General features: G+C 40.3%; 1 protein-coding gene across 3 annotated transcripts; it reads right to left on the reverse strand.

Moving 5' to 3' along the window:
- Positions 1-1,574: 1,574 nt before the first annotated feature.
- LMAN1 (lectin, mannose binding 1) lies at positions 1,575-19,282 on the reverse strand. Of its 3 annotated transcripts, none has more exons than XM_085213319.1 (14): positions 19,031-19,282; positions 18,192-18,346; positions 17,999-18,106; positions 15,787-15,848; positions 15,005-15,104; positions 13,490-13,613; positions 13,057-13,115; positions 12,283-12,415; positions 11,797-11,990; positions 11,609-11,679; positions 7,213-7,366; positions 6,401-6,522; positions 4,482-4,533; positions 1,575-2,159 (listed from the first exon to the last, which is right to left on the reverse strand). In XM_085213319.1, exons 1-13 carry the CDS (start codon positions 19,218-19,220, stop codon positions 4,497-4,499), a joined length of 1,509 nt encoding a protein of 502 aa, XP_085069445.1. In that variant the 5' UTR covers positions 19,221-19,282; the 3' UTR covers positions 1,575-2,159; positions 4,482-4,496. The 3 variants fall into 3 exon arrangements, with proteins under 3 accessions (XP_085069445.1, XP_085069444.1, XP_085069443.1); XM_085213318.1 differs by having other exon boundaries at positions 4,465-4,533; XM_085213317.1 differs by having other exon boundaries at positions 1,575-4,533.
- Positions 19,283-22,098: the final 2,816 nt, after the last annotated feature.

Raw genomic sequence — 22,098 nt, forward strand, 5'->3', positions numbered from 1 at the left:
AGACCATAGATCATCTGGGGAAAAACATCACCTGCTAGGTCTCAGAAGTTCATGATTTGCGGTTTTGAATGTTTGCTTTTCTATGCCTGACTGCACATGGCTTAATGGAATATTCTCTAGTCTTGATTATCTAAATGGTTCTCTCAGCACTCTCATGATTTCACTGAGATGGGAGGATTCCAGTCTGCCTAATGCCTTAATCTGCATTAGAGCCTTTCTAATTAAAGCAGCCCTGTTACTATTTAAAAATGAAGGGAAAAAAAAGATAAAAAAAAAATAAACAGGACCTTCTGTAATCCTGGATTATTAATGATTAAATGAGAAACTTGGAATCTATTTTTCAGATAACGAGAAACTTGGAATCTATTTTTCAGATAGAGTTATCACGGCAGCAAGAACTCCAAATCACAACAAAATTACTCTGATAGACTACAGATAACAAGGAAGTATTTCATTCGTTTGCTTTAATCAAAATCGATTGATACTCATTATGCACTTTCAGGACTATGTATAAATGGGTCTCGTGAACTTGAGAACAGGCATTCTAACGTTAGGTTTGAAACTGAAGACAAAAGTGTTATAAAATGTACTGAAGTTACAAAGCAATGACTGTATCTTGCTGTTTACAAGGATCACTGACTTAATAAACTTACAGCCAGGTGCTTGTAAGTGCTGGCGTTGCTACTGTCTCAGATTTAAATCAATGCCCTTTACTTTCAGTTTAAATTCAATCAAGAAAAAAAGGTTCTGTTCCTGTGTTACCTGGTGGAACTGATTTGTGCATCCAAAGAACAGAGGCATCTCCAACATCAGAATAGACTCAGGAGTCCTGAAACAAGCAAATCAAAGTCCAAAGGCCCATGGAAAAGACAGCACAAAACCACTATAGATATGCAAGCATCCAAACAAGAGACTGTGCTCCCAAAACAGCAGCAGCAGCAAACTCTGACCACACAGCTCAGATATATCTGTGCATCTCTGAAAGGTCCTCTTCATTCCTCTGGAACAGCCTTTCATGCAGCAGTCTGAACACGAGGTCACCTATAAAGAGATAAATGGGATTTCTGAGTCTTTCTCAGCTTGAAGAGCTTCAATTAAAGATACATCTGTGTATCACTTTGCTCCTGGTTGAGGAAAGCCGATGGCAAATGAGATCGCTCATATTCTTGCAGGTTACTGCAAAGAGTCACTGGATAGGACAGTATAAATAAAAAAAAAAACAACCAGACATGCACACACAAACCATGAAGACTGACCAAGGAGACCGGCTAACTTGTTTTTGGGCTGTTGTACCCAAGAAACCAGACCAGAGCACCAAGACGAGGGCAGTTAAGGAACCTGGAGGAAGAGCTACAGGCATGTGTGCAACTTTCAGCTCAGAACAATTGGGTCGTTTGTTTAATCAAAGCAGCCAGCAAGTTACTTAATCCACCGTTAAGAAACTTCCAAGCTGGCATGCTACTTTTCACTTAACCTTAAACATCCAGCATCAGGCAGGGCTGAGCTGAGAACCTGAAGCTCCTCTGAATGCTCCTGTGGACTTCAGTGACACGTAACAGATTACAAGAAAGAAGTTTATTAAAAATATGCATCTTTATTCAAATAAGGTTATCTCTGAACTCCAACCCTCTGTTTACATCAGTCAGAAACAAACAACAGGAAATGTCAGCTGTGTGTTATGTTTTTTAAACAGTAGAAAGTCTTCAGTGTTACAGTAATTGATGTACTGATGACATTTTCTCCAAACAATCAACAAAGTAATTCACAAATGACTGAGATTTGCTAGAGAGATTCCGGTATGACCATTTATTTAATAAGCTTTAAGACAATGAGATCCCCTTGACACTGCCAAATATTTGCTACTTCAAATACTGTTATTTTCTTGGTCTCCTCTACATTGTCAAACATACTGGATTCCAAGTTGCCTTCATCTGTGAGTTCTGAAATTTCACTTGACAAAATGAAACGCCCTATCAGTGTTGAAAGAAAATTCTAGTAGCCCACCACAAGAAGAGGCCACACTGACAAATATTCTCAAAGTCCAAATTTGTTGCTATCACCTCAGGAACAGAAGGGACAAGGTTTGGGCTGGGTAACTGGGAGTTTTCCTTTGATCCAGTGAGTGGCGAGGCAATTACTGATGTTCCAGGGAGCGAAGACTGTGAAATGAAGCAAAGTTATCACTTTTAGGATGGTGCACTTCATACCTTCTGCTCACTAACACAAATGATCCCCAGATGCACACAGACACAGGTCAGATCTACTAGCAGCATCAACACACAAGCTGAGCCCCATACTGAGGATACAATTATGGATTCAAGTATGTTGCTAGCCTCTATCCCCAATTTTTTTTTTTTTTTTACAAGAAAAGACAACAGCATTGTTTGTCCAGCTTTGAAACAAAGTTGTAATTGGAGAAATTCACAGTAATAGGAAATGCAGGCTTCCTCCAACTGACACACTGGAGCTGTTCCTCATCATGCCAGATGGATGCACCTGACCTTTCAGAATACACTTGTTAGCCTTCCTGCCTTGCAAAGCCTGTATTCAGAGAGGGAGTTCACTCAGGTGTTGCACTGCGCAGGAAAGCTAGCAATTGACAAGAACAACACTATTTTCAGAGCAATTTAAGAAAATATATTCAGTTATAATAGCTTAGACTCAAGGCACCTGTAAATATTTGCTGGTGTTAGAACTGAACGGATAAATTCCTGTGCTGTTCTGGGTTCTCTGAAAAGGTTCTTTCATTGACTTGTCCTGCTTATCCAGTAAGATGAGCCTGAAGCAGTAGTTTCTCCAATTAGTACAGCAAAGTCTCAAATTTGGAAATGAATGTATAAAGCTGTATCATTTACAGCATGCTACATACTGTAAGTACATAAATAGGTGTGTAGGTAGTATCAATTTATTGGTACAGCACAAACACCCACTTTTGGAGCACTGTTTCAATAACAAAACATATTGCATAGATTTATCATGTCTTCAAATTGTCAGGCACAATGCTAGAGTGTTCTTCATTACAGTGAATTTGGCAGCAAGCACTGCACTCCAAGAGAACAGACTGTGGAACTGCAGGAGTATCATGCTAGATTACAGACACATTTTGCAGATTTTCAGACAGACTCATGGTTTAGAAGTGAAATATTCAGACACATCTGTGTGTTTTCATAGAATTGGAAGGAAAAACATAGAAATATCATCATTCTACACATAATTCAAAGACAAAGTTACCACAGGTAAGTAAACATGGCAAAACAAATTCATTTCACGATTCTAACTTGAGCTTTCTCATTTGTTTCACTCCTGAAGCAAAATGTTCATCTAATGAGCAGTATCAACAACATGTGACCAGCCTTATGCTCTTGATATTAAACTGAAAACTGACACACAATACTGCTTTTGCAATAGCTGCTGGGCTAACAAACATGCCTGAATCAACAGCTTGTGAAGAAAACCTTTCACAGTCAGTATGTGTAGTTCAGAATACTTGCCAGGTCAGTATTTAAATCAAAGCATCTGTATTTGATACATGGAAGACACAAGACAGCTTTATAACAATAAAGGCATATTCATCAATTAAACACACCCTTAACAAATTCAGATCGGAAGAGGTATCAAACTATGGCACCTTTCCTAAAAATGTTCCAAAAATTTCTAAAATTAGACTTGAAACTACAAAAAAATATATCTTTCAATACACCAGAAGAAACTACAGTATGCTTTCTCTCACTGCCTAAGAACAAAAGCCAGAATAAGGAGACAAACATCTGTTAGTTTGTCTCATGCAGCCTGCATTCTATTCCAGATATTACTAGTCTGTAAAAGGCCTCTCTTTGTGTCCATGCACTAAAGAGAACTTAAAATCTATACTTCATGAAGAGCTAAATTTCCAAAAATCGTTCTTAAGCTATTAGATCCAAATAATAAAGAAATGAAATGTTTATAACAAATTTCCACCAGAAAAAAAAATATATATAATTTTAGTGGGTTTTGTTTGTTTGTTTTTGTTGTTTTGTTTTTCATTTTATCTTGTTTTGGTTTTGGAAGGTTTTAGAGAGCAGTGGTTTTATTGTTTGTTGTTTTTTTTTCCTAATTTGATATGGATTCTCAGTGGCAAGTTTTCTGCACAGATCATCACTTTGCAAATTCTCATTATCAACAGCCGTCCAACAGGGGTATTCAAAATCCCTCCGCTGAAATTCTGACAAAATAGGAGGAATTCAGTGTTTGCCTTACAGCATTGATCAGAAATCTGACTGAAAACAGAGACCTGGGTAGGACCTGCAGTCTTCCCCTGCACAGCTTTCGCTCCGCTGCTCCCAGGTCTGTTTTAACTCTAGAATTGACAGCCTAAATAAGAACACATTTTGTTTGACAAAATTACATAATTCACAGTACTGAAGTATATCAAACACTAAATTTTCCCTCATGTACAGAACTGTGTGATTTTCTGTGCATACATACTGCTGTTATGTACGCACAAAAGGAAGAGGTCATCAAAAGAACTTTTTGGCTGCTGCTTCCTGTTGACTCCTGAAAGAAAAATCAGAAAAGTATTCATTAAGCCTGTTGGAAAACAAAACAACTAGCTACCTGGTTTAAACAAGTATTTATTTTGTTTTAGGACTAAAAGTATTCCTCCTCAACAGAAACTTAGGGAAATGGAGAACAAGTCACAGAATCACACAGAATGGCCAGGGTTGGAAGGGACCTCAAGGATTCTCCAACCCCCTGCCACATGCAGGGCCACCAACCTCCACATTTCACAGCAGCCCAGGCTGCCCAGGGCCCCATCCAACCTGGCCTTGAACACCTCCAGGATGGACGGGGCATCCACAGCCTCTCTGGGCAGCTGTTCCAGCACCTCACCATTCTCATAATAAAGAACTTCCCCCTGACATCCAACCTCAATCTTCCCTCCCTCAACTTCAAACCATTTCCCCTTGTCCTGCTGTTTATCTACCCTTGTAAAGGGTTGAGTCACATGGTAAAAAACTCATATCTTAAGTCATACAGTAAAAAGCAGAAATTTCCTCTATTCACAAAAATACATGAAGCATGGCTGCAGTTCCAATTCTGCATCACAGAAACAAATTCTGTGTAGAAAACAAACTGTGTATGGATCTTAAAAATAAATTCTCTAAAGCTTCTCAACATCTGATTTTCTTCTGCATGACAGGAAAGGAAACGTGCAATTAAGAATTGAGTAATAAGCTTGCTTGAAATGGGTATTCCTTTTCCCTCTGACACAGAATATTTCTGTTTTTCTCAATGGATTCTCAGTGGATCTATCATGGACAAAAGCTAGAATTACAGAGCATCAAGAAGAACTGAAGGAGACTTGCTCATTTAATCTGGGAAGCCATCTTCCCAGTGGATGCCATAACGTGACATACTTAAAAAATGTACTCTCTCCACTTTGTGGAGAAGCAGACACACAAACAAAAGTGCCACCAGCTATATTAGTGTCATATTAATAGCAGTTATCCTTCCACAGAGACAGCAAACTGCATTTTCTCTTTGAAGAGTACTGCAACTATCTTGGTCCCTTTATCTTGAGAGGAGTATGCAGCAGAGAAACAGGACAAACCAAACAAGTCCTTACACTTCATAGGTTTTCCTTTCCATCAATATTTAATTTGAACATTACAACGTCTCAGGGAGGAAGAGGAGAGCAGAGCAAACATTCCAATTTAAAAACAAACAAAAAAATCCCACATGACACTCAAAGCTCCATCAACAATCAATGACCCTTTATAATTAATACCATTAAGAAAAAGTTGACTGAGGAATTCGTCTAATTTTGTCAGAGCTGGTAGATACACGTAGTGAAAACTCAGATCACATCAGATTTTGTTAAGATATTAATAAACTTCAGTAAATCCAATAGAGGACCACAAGAATGGTCAGGAGCTGAAGCACAGGCCTCAGGAGGACAGGCCAGGGAAACTGGACTTCATGCTGGACAAAAGCAGCCTCAAGAGGCCTTGACACAGCTTTCCAGTGCCTGTGGAAAGCACCACACTGGAAAGTGTTAAAGAAACTAAGTTTTTTTAGGGAGATGCATATCATCAGACAGAGAGACAAATTGAAGCAAGGAAGGTTTCCACTAGATATACAAGAAGAAGGGAAACAAAGTAAGCCTCATTACACTAATGAAACACTGAAAAAGAGGTCCCAGAAGACTAGTGAGCTTAAGGTTTTGAAAGATCTGATCAGTGTAAACCCTAAATGACCTGGTCTGAATTCAGTGCTAACTCTGCTTTGAGCACAAGGCTGAACTAAAGACTTCCCAAGACTCTTCCAATCTGAATGACTGCTCTTATCACTGCAATTCCACTTCCTCTCAGAAGTTCTAAAATTACTTGCCCTGTTCGGCTTTAAAAAAATACATACTTACCTATACATGATATAAGCAACAAATAACACTGTTTGCACTGCTACAAATATGAAGAAGTGCATTGTAGATAAGCACGATGGAAATGGTGGCAAATCTGGACATTTCGGTTTCTCATTAGATGGCTAAAAAGACAAGAGAAGCAGTAGTTGAGAAAAGAGCCAACAGGATACACCATTAAAAGACTGCTAAATAAGATACAAAACAAGGCCTCTGTAACATGATCTAAAAATTAAATCACAAACAGAAAAATACAGACAAAAATGACAGCTACTCTGAGAGCAAGCTGAGTAACATTAATCTGAGGGTCAGAGGAGAAAGAATAAGTCTTTAGTAAATTATTGCAGAAATTAAAAAGCTTGCATGGGATCACAAGCTAATTCAGCTTAATTGTTACCCAGGCAAGACTAAAGGTGCTCCTGAATGCTAACACCGTCATCTTTCACACTTTGAGACCTTAAGTAGTGTTTGCCTAAGTTCTCCCTGATTAAACCTCTCCCTTCTGTGCTTAAGTTTAGAAGTCTCCTCCGCACACAGCTGTAAAGCAGTGGAACAAACCCAAAAAAGCACCTAGAAAAACTTAATTGCATGACCTTGTTTCCACAGGAATTAGAGTAAAAATCCTGTTCTTTGTGCAAAACTTTTCATCAAGACACAGATCATACAGTTGGGTCAGGGCAGTGCAGTTTTAGCAAAGCAGCTTAATGAAGGATTAATTGCTCTGTAAATTGCATGCTGGCTCATCCCAGTTTCTTACTAACAGCCAAATAAAGAAGTATTACAGTCATGCCTTACACTATCAGCACATAAATTACCATATTTCGTTGCACTAGATGCTCAATGTCCCTTTTCACTACGTGAAGGTGTTCTTTGATGTCATTGAAATGCTGTGTTGTTTCGTAGACTCCCACCGCAGAGCCAGGATGCTGAGCTCCACTGATCAACCTCAGAGTGTCAGCCATGGCATTTCTGGAGAGACAGACAACAAAACATCACTTAACACAACAGCTCTTATACAAACAGCGTTTATGCTGTAAATATTTTAGCCCATTAAGATTAGTTTAAAATACCTAACTGCTCCAAAATAAACATTTCTAGCTTCCAAGAATACCCATCAAGAGGTAATTCCTCAATCAAACCACCACATTAAATGCTTGATCCCACAGACAGTTTCAATTTGTACAGTGCAGCATCTCCTAAAGTTGTGCTGAAACAAAGATCTGGCAAATATTCTATTGCTAAACATCTGCTTTGCCTGACTGATGAAGTCCAAAACAAGCCTTTCATCCATGGCTCCCGCCAAGGCTTTAGGATAAACAGGGTATAATACAATCTTCGAAGAAAATCAAAGCTGTTTCAGAAAAATAAATAAATAAGAGCAGCCATGTAAGAAATAAAAATAAAGAAGAGGCTTTAGGGATAAGAAAAGATTTAGATACAACCTTGTTTCATGATTATCATTTATGCGAGAAACTCATTTCCCATACATACTGTCATAATACTTAATATTGCCTTCATGTGAATTAATTTTCCTGCTACAACAAATCAAATTAAATCCCTAAAAAGTTCAGGCTCCATAACTAGTTTACCTCAAACAAAACTAATCAATGAGAGAAAAATACTTAATCTCTAATCAATACATTTGCAGTTTTTTTGCCGGCTGTGATGTCTCTTTTCAGTTGCAAAGAGGATTATTCTACAGCTAAAATATTTATCATGTGAACGTTAATCTCTCCATTATTAACAGAATAACGAATCCAAATGTATGTCTTTGGATTCCTTTTTAATTCACTTATAACTTTACATTTTTGTGCAGATGAGAGCTTGTTTTGGTGACTCCAAGGTAAAGTCCTATCTCCCCGAACAGCAGTCAGCAATTCAATATTGAACAAAACCTGAATGTCATTGGGTAAATCAGTAACAATACATCATCTTAAGTGCTATGTATATATTATAGTGATTTTAAGCAGTTTGTATTTGATGGAAAACTCTAGGTTAAGCACCAAGACCTGTTTCATTAAGCATCTTCGTTAAAACGATGCCCATCTTTCAGCTTTCCATCAGTTGCTCTTCAAGACACAGAATCGAAAGAAATAATTAAAAACAATCATGAAAAAACCTTTAAAGGCATGACGCATATTCAAAGGCACTGTTACAGCTCTAAAAACTGTAAGCATAGACATATTTATTAGTTTACAACTGCAGTCTCACTGTGGTAGAAGCAGTAATTAGGCACGCTGCCTAATCACCTGTAGCTACAGACTAACTGAGAGTTGCATGCTGATTTAATCTACACCACAATATCAGTATCCTGCATACTTCCCATATTAACAACAAAAATTTCTCCTCACTTCCAGTAATGCCATACAGATTCCCTCTTTCTTGTTATGCTTCTGAAAACTCAATCCCACTTCCATCATATTAGGAAAAAAAAAGTTTCCCAGTTTTATTTCTGTTAATTCCAGGTAAAGCGCTGCACTGCAGACACCCAGATTTATGGAAAACTCTGTATTTACCTCAACAGCTTTGCTGCAATATTAGAAATTGTTATCAGGATGATTTAACAAAAGCAGCTGCTTGCTTCTACATGCCACTGCAAGCAGAACCAGGTGAAGCATCCTTCACTTCCTCTCATTCTACATGTCCAGCTTTGAATCAGTACTACTTATGTAGACAAAATGAATGCAAAAATAAATAAATAAATAAATAAATAAATAATCACCATCTGCCATGAATTAATTTAACACAGCCTGAGTAGCATTAGCACATAACCCAGGAATTATTTCATACTCTTATATTATCGTATAGATTAAAGTCGATTGGTTAACATTTACCTGTGCTTTGAATTAGTGCTGTAACAACTGATTTTAGAAATTCTCCACTGGAAGACTTCCTTAAGTGACCCATGCAAACCCCAACACTAACACTGTCTAATTAACGCTGACAGCAGCTCTGTCCATCCACATCCACAGCACTGTTATCTTCAGCCACTGCTCTCCGTGTAAAACAGAAGTGAGAGTGGCTGAGGACATCTCCCTCCCAGTACCACCATCCCTGTGCAATGAACACAGTCAGGCACAGCCACCGTCCCCTAGGCTGATCCACTTTCTCTGATCAAGCAAAATAACTTCCCTAAACAGACACGGCCTGTATCAAATTTAATTTACATGACTTTGGCATTGACAATATCATGCTATTAAGTTTCTACTGTATGAACATACAAGATTCTTCTGTAATCAGATGATTAAGAAATCCACAAATCTTGACAAGAGAATTACTTAGACCTTAAGTCCTTTTCCTCTGGGATGACCAGCAATGCAACAGCAGGCTGTTCATTTCTATCTGTAACATTCTTTTTTTTCTTTTTAATCTAAGAAAAATATTAAGATGGCGTTACACAAACTCATACCTAGTAAGCAGTCACTGAAAGGGCAGACTGCCAACGTTAACAAGAAAATCTAATTTGCTTCCAAGGTATAAAGATTTGTCAAGAATATTAACAAAAGCTTTCGTGGAAGAACAAGTGCAAAAAAAAAATGGAAGCACTAATCTTTATTCTACAAGAAGCTGACCTACTTAGATGAATTACAAGATCTGCCCCTGGACTAATACTGGAAAAAGCAAAAACAACGACGACGACAAAAACAACAAAGCAAAACAAAAAATCCACAGTTGCTCATGCACCACAATGTCCAGTTGTTGGAATGGTTTCTGTTTGGAAATTTTTAGAATTTTTTTCTTTATTTTTTTCCTTTTTTTCTTTTTTAAGCTGAAGATAATAAATGTTTTCACTACTATGAATGAAGTGTTAAACCAACTTTCATGCTCATTCATTGGACAACCTCCAGCAAGCTCATGTCTGCCTTGTACTACAGACTCTCCGAGCACCCAGGACTCCAGATGTGGTACCACTTGTGCTGAGCAAATAGAACTAACTCCCTTGGGTCACCAGCAATGCTCTACTGCAGCCCAGGGTGCTGCTGGTGGTCTTTGCCATACGGGCATACTGCTGTTCCACATCCAACTTCTTCTCCCCCAGAAGTCATGTTCAATTCTGTGAAGCTGCATTCCAGCTGATCAGTTCCCTGCCTGTACTGATGGGTGGAGTTACTGCTTCACAGCTGTAGGACTCTGTAGTAAAGGTCACTTCAAAAGTAATGACTCCTGTTTCTTTCCAGGGAAAGTACAACAGATACAAAGAGCATAACGACACCATTTGATACAGCAAATTCTAAACTGCAAAACACTTTTCCAACATGATCACCATCATTAGCTCTGCATTTTTGGTAACAGTAAACAAGAGCCTGCATACTGTGCCTATAAAAATCTAAACCAGAAGAGGTGACCCATGATTGCTACTGCTGAAACACACCACCTACCATCTCACTATGCTAACATTCACTCTTTGGTCTCTATAAACATTCAGCAACCACTGACCAAAGTGGTTCTTTCTTTCCTGAGTGGAAGAATTCAGTCCCATACCTTAGCTCCAAACACATTTCCAAGTCAGATGCCATTCTGTTGGACTGCCCCCCTGCTGCCATCTGTTGTGAGGTGACAACATGTAACAGAGTACAGGCAGGAAGCTTCAATCTCTACTGCCAGAGAACCACTATCCACCTCTGACCTCATGGACCAACATCATAACACAGGAGGTGTTTTTGGAGACTTTTGGAGTAGCCTTCATACTTGCCCATGCTGAATTTCATGAGGTTCCAGGGGGAATCTCATGAAATCCTTCTGGAATCTCACAACTCTAGGTCCTACTGAACCAGCCACTGAACCAACCAACTGCACAATCATTCCAGATATGCATTATCTGTAAAATTTCTGAGTATGCACCCAGTCCTACTGCCTGTATCATTAATAAAGATGCCTGAAGAGTACAAGCTCCACTATCGACCCCTGGGGTGCACCAACAGTGACTGGCAGGTTATCAAACTTGCCATTCTATGGGAAGAGATTGTTTTCAAAGGCACTGTACTTATCTAATTGCAGTGAAATCTCACAATAAATTGAAGCCCATTAGGAAGACTTAATCACCTTGCAGACACAAACTTTCTTTGTATTTATCACAGAAACGAAAACAGACACCACTAAGGAGTTAACATACAGAAATTTGAATTCTGTCAATATTTTCCCACTGAAACAATAAATATGATTTAAGAAGTGGGAAGTGTAAAATTCAGAACATATTTAGAAAGCACTCACTTCATTTCATTTACTTGTTTAATGACCTCTTCTTGAGTCTTCACAACTGTATCAATCTCCCGCTGGGAAACCTGTTGTAGAGTGAGGAGGGAATGGTGAGAAAAACAAATTAATGTACCTTGGAAAAAGTAACTGTGCTTTTTGAAGCTAGGCTGAGCTGCCAACTGTAGTGTATATTTTGAACATACCTGTCCTTGCTGACCTGAAACAGCCGCTCCTCTTTTAGCAATCTCCTCCGTGACTGCAGAAACATATCTCCTCTGCTCATCAAGAATCATGTCCAACTGCCTATTAAGCTGTTTGATTTCAAGATGAATTCGATTCTGTCCTTCAAAGATTTGCCTGAGCTCACGATCGCTTACAGTTTCAAAAGGATCATCAGCTGGCAAGAAAAAACAAAGCACAGGTAGCTGTTACACATATGCATTTCTAATTTGTTGGGTTGTGTCACTCTTGTACTGTTAAAGTTTCCATTTGAAATCAGTGGAGAAACTCTCCAAACCAATACTTGCTGAGAGCTGCAGGTGCATGTTACCAGCACTTAAAAAAAGGGCTATCCCAACACTCCCTGCAATCAGCTCATTCTGTCAGTATACCACAGCATCAGGCTGTTCTGAACATCCTTGAAAGCAAATATTTTCCTTGACAACTGAAAAACTGCTCAAATAACTTGCCTGGTTGTCCTTGCACATCAGGATGCTCCTTTTGAAACTCTTCTTTCTTTTTATCCAATTCTTGTTGAAAGTGTTCAAATTCTTCTTGATACTTCTCTTTATCTTTTTCAGGAATTTCTGCATCTGATGTGGGCTTTAATACATTACCAAAGTAAGAAGAAAGTAAGCAGAAGAGGATTTTAATGCTCTCTACCACCCATACATGACTCATTGAGCAGCAAACACTGTCTAGACTTCAGGTTTGATGACACGACACAATTAATGAAGCACACTAAAGCTGAAGTGAGGAACCAGACAAACTCATGGAAAATCCTAGCTTTTTCCTGAAAAGTATACTTTCTAAATCACAATCAAGGACTTTTACAAGGACAGATGCTGTCTAACAGTAGAGAAGTGTTCTACAGAAATGGGAAGTTGAAAGCAAAACCAGGTTATCTGCCCACTTTCCGAAGACAGTCTACTTTTTTTTAGTTTATTTGCATGTTTTGTTTTAGCATCACTATTTTTGTTCAGTCAGTGCTGTTTCAAGAGTTCTGGTTTCAAACATAAGTAAAATGCTACTGAAACATTGCAGTATTTATCTGATTTTTCCAAAACAGGCAACAGCACAGCTACATGCAAAAATTCTACATATGACTACATAGTGAATGCTATGATCATAGAATCACAGAATTACTCAGGTTGGAAGGGACCTCAAGGATCATCAACAATGATCTGATGATTAAACATACAATATACTAGAACATTTTACAAATTATGCACAAAAACACTTACTACTTCCTTCCCAGGCTCAGTCAACTGGAAGGTCAGGAAAGATAGGACATCATGGTCATCTGGATAACACAAAACCAAAAATCAACACTGTGAATTGACTCTGTCATGCATCATGAAACATCCTGCAACTTCCCAAGTCAACCCTGCACTTGCAAACGATCTTTACCTGAAAGTATCCTCCCACAGTCCTCCCAAAAGTTTATGCAGCAGTGACCGAGGCTGATTAACGCCCCTCTCAGGGCAAACTGAAGGTACTTCTGCTCTAGCTAGAAAAAGGCCTAAGCATATCAGAAATTTGGGAGCAGGAGGACATTAGTTACTTTATCATGATCCAAAATTGGTATAACTGATCAATGCTAGCAGTAGAATAAACGCTCTCTTGTAAGCCTTGCTAGTCTCCAAACTGTCTGCCATAATGCTTAACATTTACTACCTGCAAGTCCCCCCGTTGCTGCAGATATTCCAAAATATCCTTGTGATGGCAACACCATGTCTTCCACTTTAGCACAAAATTCATAATCTTCCTTATCTGGAGTAAATCCATTGTTAATTAATACCTACAAAGAAACACACCTATAGTTATTAACCACAAAAATCTACTTGTGCCAGCAGCTCTGCTTGAGGAATATCTGCATTTGAGTTTATAGTAATGGTCACAGTTGCAACTTATCAGATAAACCCGTAGCTGATACCAGAATCCAAAGACTATTTAATCTCTGGAGTTTCGACTAGGGAAATGCATAAGCTGATTCAAAGTTCAACATGAACAAAATTCCACATTTTCTATTCATCACTCCTAAGGACATACTGTACAGAAATCATTTTTATATTAAAATATATTCATCTCAGTTACAAGAAGCAGCACAACAAATTAATATATGGAAATATTCATCCAGATCTAAAAATATTAACTCTAGTTCCTGAAATTCCTGACCTAGAGATCAATAAAGGTTAGACTCTCAAGTACAAATCCCATTAAGATTCTGGGCAACACATATTTGGTGCAGCCTAGTAGAGTCACCCTTATTTGTTCTTCAGTTAATCAAAGCTTAGAGAGATTCTTTTTCTCCACAGATGCATTTGCAGAACTGTTAAGGTTAGCAGCACCACTTGGGTCAGAAGTTCCTAGATAAAGCATTAGGAATCAGGCACATTAAAGAAGAGAGCTGCGTCAGAGTCCAAAATTTAATTTTCACTCAAGACAAATGCATAGCCTTTAACATTACCACACAGTACAAGGTCCACTTTCCTCTAGGTGCCCTCATGTTTATTTTGTGGAGAAACTTTTACTAAATGACAGATGCGTGCTTTAACTGGCTAATAGTACAAATAGTGTCTGAACTACAATAGTAACTTCTTCAAAGAAAAAACAACTTCATGGTTGTCTCAAACCAGCACATTTGTAGTTTTCTCTTCTGACCTCTAAGGAGGTGCTCACAACCATCTGAATAGTACTTCAAAAGTCTTGAGCACTTCCTTACACCAAAGTCTTCTTCAACATTCTAAGATGTACTACTTCTTGGAGATAGGAAGCCTTAAGCAGCAAATTTAAGTGTGCTGCCAAAGAGCTTTTTTTTTTAATCACATTTCAGTAATCTTCAACAGCTGGAAAACCCTCCACAGCTCAACAATCAGCTTGAGCAACACTGTCCAAGTTCAACACCTGCTCAACCACTCGGAAGATGAGGCACATATGCTGGGATACGGGGCAGGTAGGAGGACACTACTGTAACTGACCTCTAAGAAACACCAGAAAAATCAGGAATAGTTGCTGAGTCAGCTCAGGATGCACTGTAAGAACTTGTATAGTATTTGAACATAGGGCACCTCATTCCAGCTCCTGAGTTACTAAACTCAACATTTAACACAGGAGGTGTCGAAAAAATAACAACCATCTCACACTTAAAAAGCTGAGAAACATGAGTAATTGTTATTTCAGAGTACTTACAGTCAGTGTTTTTTGGTAGTATGTGATTTTTGCTCGAACAGGATAGGGCTTATTACGAAAGTCCCTCTGACAGGAGGCCAATGCTTGTGTGGAACCATCACTACGCAAGAAGACAACTTGCATAAGACTGTATCTTATGATTTATCAACTAATGCAAAAAAGCATCAAAGAACTAGAACCATCAGACTATTTTTTCAAAACATGAACGCCATAGCAAAATATATTTCCATTGTATTGTGGGCTCAATGGTGCTAGATATTTTATACAGAATAGTACAGATGGAAAACAGTAATGGGGAACTTGTTTGCTTTAAGTCATTCCCACACTCATCAATTAACTATAGTCTGGACCAGTCCCAGTTAAGCTAAATTGTTCTCAGAAAACCCAAAAATATGTTAATTTCACCAGCAACCACCAGAAATCAAAACCAAACATATCAATTTATGAGCAATTCGTTTTCAGCTAGTCAGTCCTTTCAGTTATTAGCCGTGTGTGGAACACATCTACAAGCAATGAAGAGGTAAAAAGTGTGCACATCCATTCATTCGAGCTCATCCATCCCCAAGCCCACATACCACTTCAATATCCATTGCCTGTTCCTGTGCTCTTACTGCCAAAACAGCATTTTAACAAATAGAAAAACCCAAACACAGGATGAAAGATGGAAAAAGAAGTTTCATAATAAAAGAAACCTTAAAAACATTTCTCAAAGACTTCCATGCAACATCTCATCATTCAAAAGAAAACATTCACGACGAAGCCAAGGCTGAAAATAAACTTACTTCTGATGGTCATACAGAAGCTTTCCATCATTGCTCACAACAACCACGCCAGGATTGTTTTTCTAAGAAATAAACAAAAAAACCCAACAACTATCAAACAAATGAAACAGTTCAAAATGAAATACATGCAACCTCACTGACAGGCTTTCAATGATCAAACACATAGACTAAAAAACATTAGCTGGTTTTATTCTGATTTCATCTTGATGTATAGAAAGCAAGATGTCTGAGGTATTGTGTCACACTGCACACTTTACAAGAGACTGCCACACTCTTTGTGCTGCTGGGAGAGGGAAAAAAGGCTTTTTGGCTATTCTACCAATCAGCATCATTTCACAAACATAAATGTAAAATCTGCAGACAGAAGAAATGTATATGTAGCAAACATACTGATTTTAAAAAGCACAGATGACTAGTACATCTGACTCTGGCTTGGAAAAACATCCCAACAGACAGCACGCTGGCATCTCTCTGACCTCACCAGTCATTAAAAAGACCACAGCAGCAGCTATCTGTCAGAGACAAAACCATCTGCTAAACACATCCCTGGTTATTCAGACCAACAGAAAAATGAGAACAAGCTGAAGTAAGAGCGAAACAGATTTAGTGTTCTGCCAGTTGAGTTTCGAAAGTTAACCATTCTTTTTATAGGAACACAAGATTGCAGAGATAATCTTCCCTTCAGTGCTTACATTCAACATCTCCAGAAGGAATATACTGCCCAACTGGACAGACTCATAGTTCTATAGAAAAGATGACAAGCCTTGTATTTCAGGAGTTCAAGAAAAACCCAATGCCCAATTCACAGCGTGGGGGAGGGTAGTCCTTTAAGAAATTTCCATAAGATATCAGCACAGCTAAAGTAAGCGATTGCTTTACTTCAGCACTGTATATTGTGGCAACAACAGAACTGCAACCAACACCAAGGGATACATCAATTTTTACTCCTCAGCCATTGTGCCTGGTTAGATGGATTGCTTCAAATCAGTATTATTTACACCCTCTGTACAATCCAAATACTTCAATGTCATCTTCCAACAGATAGATTTAGTGTAGCAATGGTAGTTCCGCATCAATTCAGAACAGTACCAAGAAGAATTTCCCTACTGAGTTGGAAGAAAGCAGTAGGCTATCATTAAAAAAAGAAAAACAACTTTCACAACTCCAGGATTTAAGATGTGTCAGACCAACACAGGCATGGCAAAGGCTTTTGTTTCAACTGGTTGTCATCATTTTCTTAAAAACAGATAAATTCATATCACGCAGACTAAACTCATGACTGGAGACGCAGTTCTGAAGTCCTGGCAAACAGCACTGTTTACATGCAGCTTTGGACAGATGGCACTTTTACCCAGCCACGCTATGCTGGGGTCTGTGTCCCTGACAGCAGTCAGAAAAGGGAGGGAAAAAAAAGAAAGGATTTCAAAATTCTTAGCAGGTTGAACAATATTCCACTGCTAATCTTTTTAAGATGGGAAATATGAATGCCACCCTCAGCCTGTCAACTTCTATGTATGTTGTCTGTATTTTAAAATGTATCTGTGGGGAAAAAAAGCAAACAGAACACCCTAAATTGTTATACCTACAAAAACAGCGCTAGAACACTGGGAAAAAAAAGAAAAAAAAGACAAAGTGGTAACAGAAGAAAGCAAAGCAGACAAACTGTTTTATTTCTGAGGATTTTGGGTAGGAAAAACGCAAAGCACTGCCGTCCTCACTGCCACTGACTTTTTGCTGTTAACCACTCATGTCAGATTTGTTCCAAGAGAAAGAGCATTTCCAAGGAAAGACATGGAAATGTGTTTCCACATGGCATATTTTGTACAATACGCTGCTTCCAAAGCATAAATCTTCAGATTTATCAGCATTTTGAACTGCATATGGAAATCCCCAACTTCAGCTTCTACGTGTTCAAATCATTTCCCCTCCAAAGCTAACAGATAAACCAAAACTCAGTAGTCCAGTTATGAGTTATGTTTCTGCTTTCTAGCTTGAACCCCTTCCCCACTCCTCAACCCTCCCCAAAAGAGCATATGGAAAAGGTCTAGATTAAATTGTATTAGAGAAATATGATTGTTTTAATGCAGCCCTTTAAGTAAGAGGTGGGGGGAAATAGGAAAATGACGTGCTATTTTTTTTCTACAAAGCTGTGAGTGCCAAACAAGCAGGAAATTAAATTTATCTTTACTAGTAGAGTTTGCTTCCAACCAACCTTTCCATCATTGTCAAAGGAATCAAAGAAAATTCCAACACCATTCCACTTGTCAGCCGCCCCAAACACGGGACCTTCCATGCCTTGCTCCTCCGTAAACCAGATTGCCTGTTACAGAAAGGAAGGAAGAACTGTAAGCCTACAGCCATTTTTCTGAGTATGTCTCTTTCTTACATCAGATCAAACTTAATACCAGCCCATCGGCTCCAATGCGGCCTCTGCCTGTAACTCGAAAGGTCACTTCGACTTCCCAATATTCAAATATTGACTTGTTCTTGGTCCACACCGATCCCTTCTGGCTCTTCAAAGACGTTGTTATACGAATCTGATCCGCGCTCGGTATGGCGTCTGGAAGGGAAAGGAACAAATGTTTTAGGTAAGCACTCAGTTAAGGAGGAAAAGAAAAATGAAAAGAACCTAAAAGCAACAAAACATGAGAACAGAAAGGATCGTTACTTTTAGCAGGGTCATTACTACTGCTTTTCAAAGCGTTTTACCATCTGTTTGGTACAACAACATGCACCTGAAAGAGAAGATTGATCTGATGGCTAAAATACGAATATAATTTTTTTTGAAGTTTTTTGCTAAGACGTGTTGCATTTTTTGCTGGTTTTAACACAAATCACACAAACTGACAGCCTCCCCCTCTGCTCGGTGGCTTAAAGAAAGGATAGGAAGGAAGCAAGGCAGGCAGCTCATCCCCAGAGCGCTGCCCTTTTGACACGTGTAGCACAACGCCACATAACCGTGAGTCACAACTCAGCACCCAGGGAGCGGGCCCGGATCAAATTCACAAAAATAAAGGCAGGAAAAAAAAAAAAAAGGTAGAAAGAACGACTTCAGCGACAGCAAAACAGGGCCGAGCTGCGCGCCCGGCAGCGCTGCAGGGGCAGCCCCCGCCGCCCGTAGTGACACATCAGCACCGCGCACGGGGACGGACCGGGGCTCCGCACCGCCGCCGGGAGGGGGGACCGCCGCCACATGGCGCCACACGGCACCGCACCGCCCGCAACCCGCTCCCCCGCCACTTACTGCCCGTGTGCGCCCAGAACGGCACCGTCCCGTCCGCCTGCACCAGGTGCGGCCCTTTGAAGCTGTACTTGTACTCGAAGCGGCGGTGCGGACCCGCCGAGCCTTCCACCGCCGCCGCCCGCCCGAGGGCCAACAGCAGCCCGGCCACCACAGCTGCCGCCAGCCCGCCCCGCTGCGCGCGCGCCGCCATCTTGCACCGTGCTGCGGGACGGCGCGCGCCGCCAACAGGGCGCCACACGATTGGCCGAGCGAGGGGGCGGGGCCAAGGGCACAGCAGGTGGGCCTCCAGCCGGAGAGGGCGGGGCTTCCGGGCGGCTACGATTCCGCTTCCGCCTCTGCCTGACGAGGCGTGGGGCGGTACCTTCAGCATTTCTTCTTTGGGGATGGATGGGGTTAGAGCTGCCCGTGTTAGCTGGGAAAGGTGCATTCTTCATTAGGCGAGGCGTAAACGCTGCTGGGTTGATGTGTGATAGAGAAGTGTTTCTGAGATGAACGTTGGAGGAATTTAAATATCTTTTGTGTTCTTGATAAGTGTTCTTGATAAGCTGAGAAGGAAGTGCTATAATAATAACAGCGGTTATATAATATTCCTCAGTAGCATCAGGCTGTGTCCTGGCTACTGATGTTTTAAGGGAATTGGGGAATTAAGGGGAATCTTATGGGAATAGGGGAAATGAAGGGAATAGGGGATATGAAGGGAATTGGGTCTTTCTTCCTCAACAGAACTCAGCTCCATAAAGATCTAGAAGGGGATTCATAGAATTATCGACTCTTTGAGTTGGAAGGGGCCTCTGAGGCCATCTAGTCCATCTCCCCTGCAGTGCACAGGGACACCACAGCTCCATCAGGTTGCCCAGGGCCTGATCCAGCCTGGCCTTGAAGGTCTCCAGGGATGGAGCATCCTGCTGATAGAATCTAGAACATTCTGGCATAGAATGTGCAACAATTATTTCAGGGGGGTAAAACGTCATAAGTGTCAGAGATGTGAATAGAGCAGCATGAAGCCCTGCCCTGTACATACCTTGTGCCTGGCAGTAAAATAACCAAGCCACACTGAAAGGACAAAAGGCCAAAAGCACCAGCCTTGAAACAAATCTCTTTATTACGCCCACACATAGGCATATCTGAATTCCAGAGCTTAAAGGCACAAGTGTGGAACAATTCACAACTTAAAGACAACAAATACAGGACTGCAGAACTTCATGATATTACATTAAGTTTTTTTCACAGAATCATAGAATTGCAAGGTTGGAAACGACCTGCAAGATCATCTAGTCCAACCGCCTTCCCATCACCATTGCTACCACAAGCACTAAACCACATCTCGTAGCTCCTCCAGACACCTCTTGAACACTGCCAGGGATGGTGACTCCATGGGCAGCCATTCCAGTGCCTGACCACTCTCTGGGAGAAAAAGTTCTTCCTTATGTCTAACCTAAACCTCCTCTGGTACAACTTGTGGCCATTTCCTCGGGTCCTGTTTGTTGCCTGGGAGAAGAGGCCAAACCCCTCCTCGTCACAGCCTCCCTTCAGGAAGTTGAAGAGTGCAATGAGGTCTCCCCTGAGCCTCGTCTTCTCCAGACTAAATAATCCCAGCTCCCTCAGCTGCTCCTCTTAAGACTTGTGCTCAAGTACTGGTGGCTAAAAGAGAACATTATGCAGCTGCTTTTGCATATACCATCACTGCAGTCAACTTGTGTGTTTGACTGATTATGCCCCTTTGTTTTATATAGTAATTCATAGTTATTTCATAATTGTTGCAGAACATGTGAAACTCCAGACTGCTTCACAGCAATCTGTAGTCAGGGAATAGGATTTCCCAGATCACCATATGGGTATTTCTTAATTACCACACTGTCAAAAAGGAAAACTCCACTTCATTTGTATAATCACGCTGTTCTGAAAGTTCCTCTACACTGCATTAACTGCCACAGTTCAGCTTCTCTTTTCCCTTGGTTGAAGAAAATGAAATAATCAAACTATGCACATACATGTGTAGGCACACAAGTTTGCAGATACATACACATAAATGTATACTTTAGATATATGTTGACCAAGTGGCATAAACTTCAGGGGCATCAAATTTCAAAACATTTTATTCAAAAGAATAGTGAATGACCCATTTTCTTGATAGCTTCCCTTTGTGGCCTTTGCTTTTACACTGTGAAATCAGTGCTGCAGCACCAGGGAGGTTTGGTTAATGCCTTAAGGTTTGGATCCTTTCATGTGAACATGTGTATACCAATATTGCTATTCTGGGAGGGCCCCATCAGAGCAAACTGCTGGAAAAGTCTTCATGAAAAGCCATGCTGGTTGCAAAATCTACTGTTGAGATCACTGTGGTCTCAGTTATAACTTCTATCCCAGAAAACATCCTTATTGCTGAAGTTCTTTAGTTCTACAAATGCACATTGTGCTTCGCAGAATGTTAACATGAGCTTATTTATCATTGTAACAGCTCTGCAAAAGTGTTGACATCTAAGTTTTTCTACAGAAAGCATAGTGCTATGCATAGTGTATACCGGCACAAAGGACTCTCACTGATACATGTGACAGCAAGAACTGTCAGTAAACTTTGCAAGTTTTCTTACACTTCAGAATTGCACATACATGGCAAAGTAATTTAGTAAGCAGTAATTTAGTTGAGGACACAACCAGAATGTGTTTGTCACAGAATCACAGACATAATGAAGTGAGCAAGTGTCTTTTCATATCATAGAATCATAGAATGGCCTGGGTTGAAAAAGACTACAGTGCTCATCTAGTTCCAACCCCTGCTATGTGCAGGGTCGCCAATCACCAAACCAGGCTGCCCAGAGCCACATCCAGCCTGGCCTTGAATGCCTGCAGGGATGGGGCATCCACAACCTCCTTGGACAACCTGTTCCAGTGCCTCACCACCTTCTGTGTGAAAAACTTCCTCCGAATATCCAACCCAAACCTCCCATCTCAGTTTAGGACCATTCCCCCTTGTCCTATCACTATCCACCCTCACAAACAGCCATTCCCCCTCCTGTTTATACGCTCCCTTCAAGTACTGGAAGGCCACATGAGGTCTCCCTGGAGCC

Source organism: Meleagris gallopavo, chromosome Z, assembly GCF_905368555.1.
Source record: "Meleagris gallopavo chromosome Z, MGAL_WU_HG_1.1, whole genome shotgun sequence".
In the NCBI taxonomy this organism is placed as follows: Eukaryota; Metazoa; Chordata; class Aves; order Galliformes; family Phasianidae; genus Meleagris; species Meleagris gallopavo.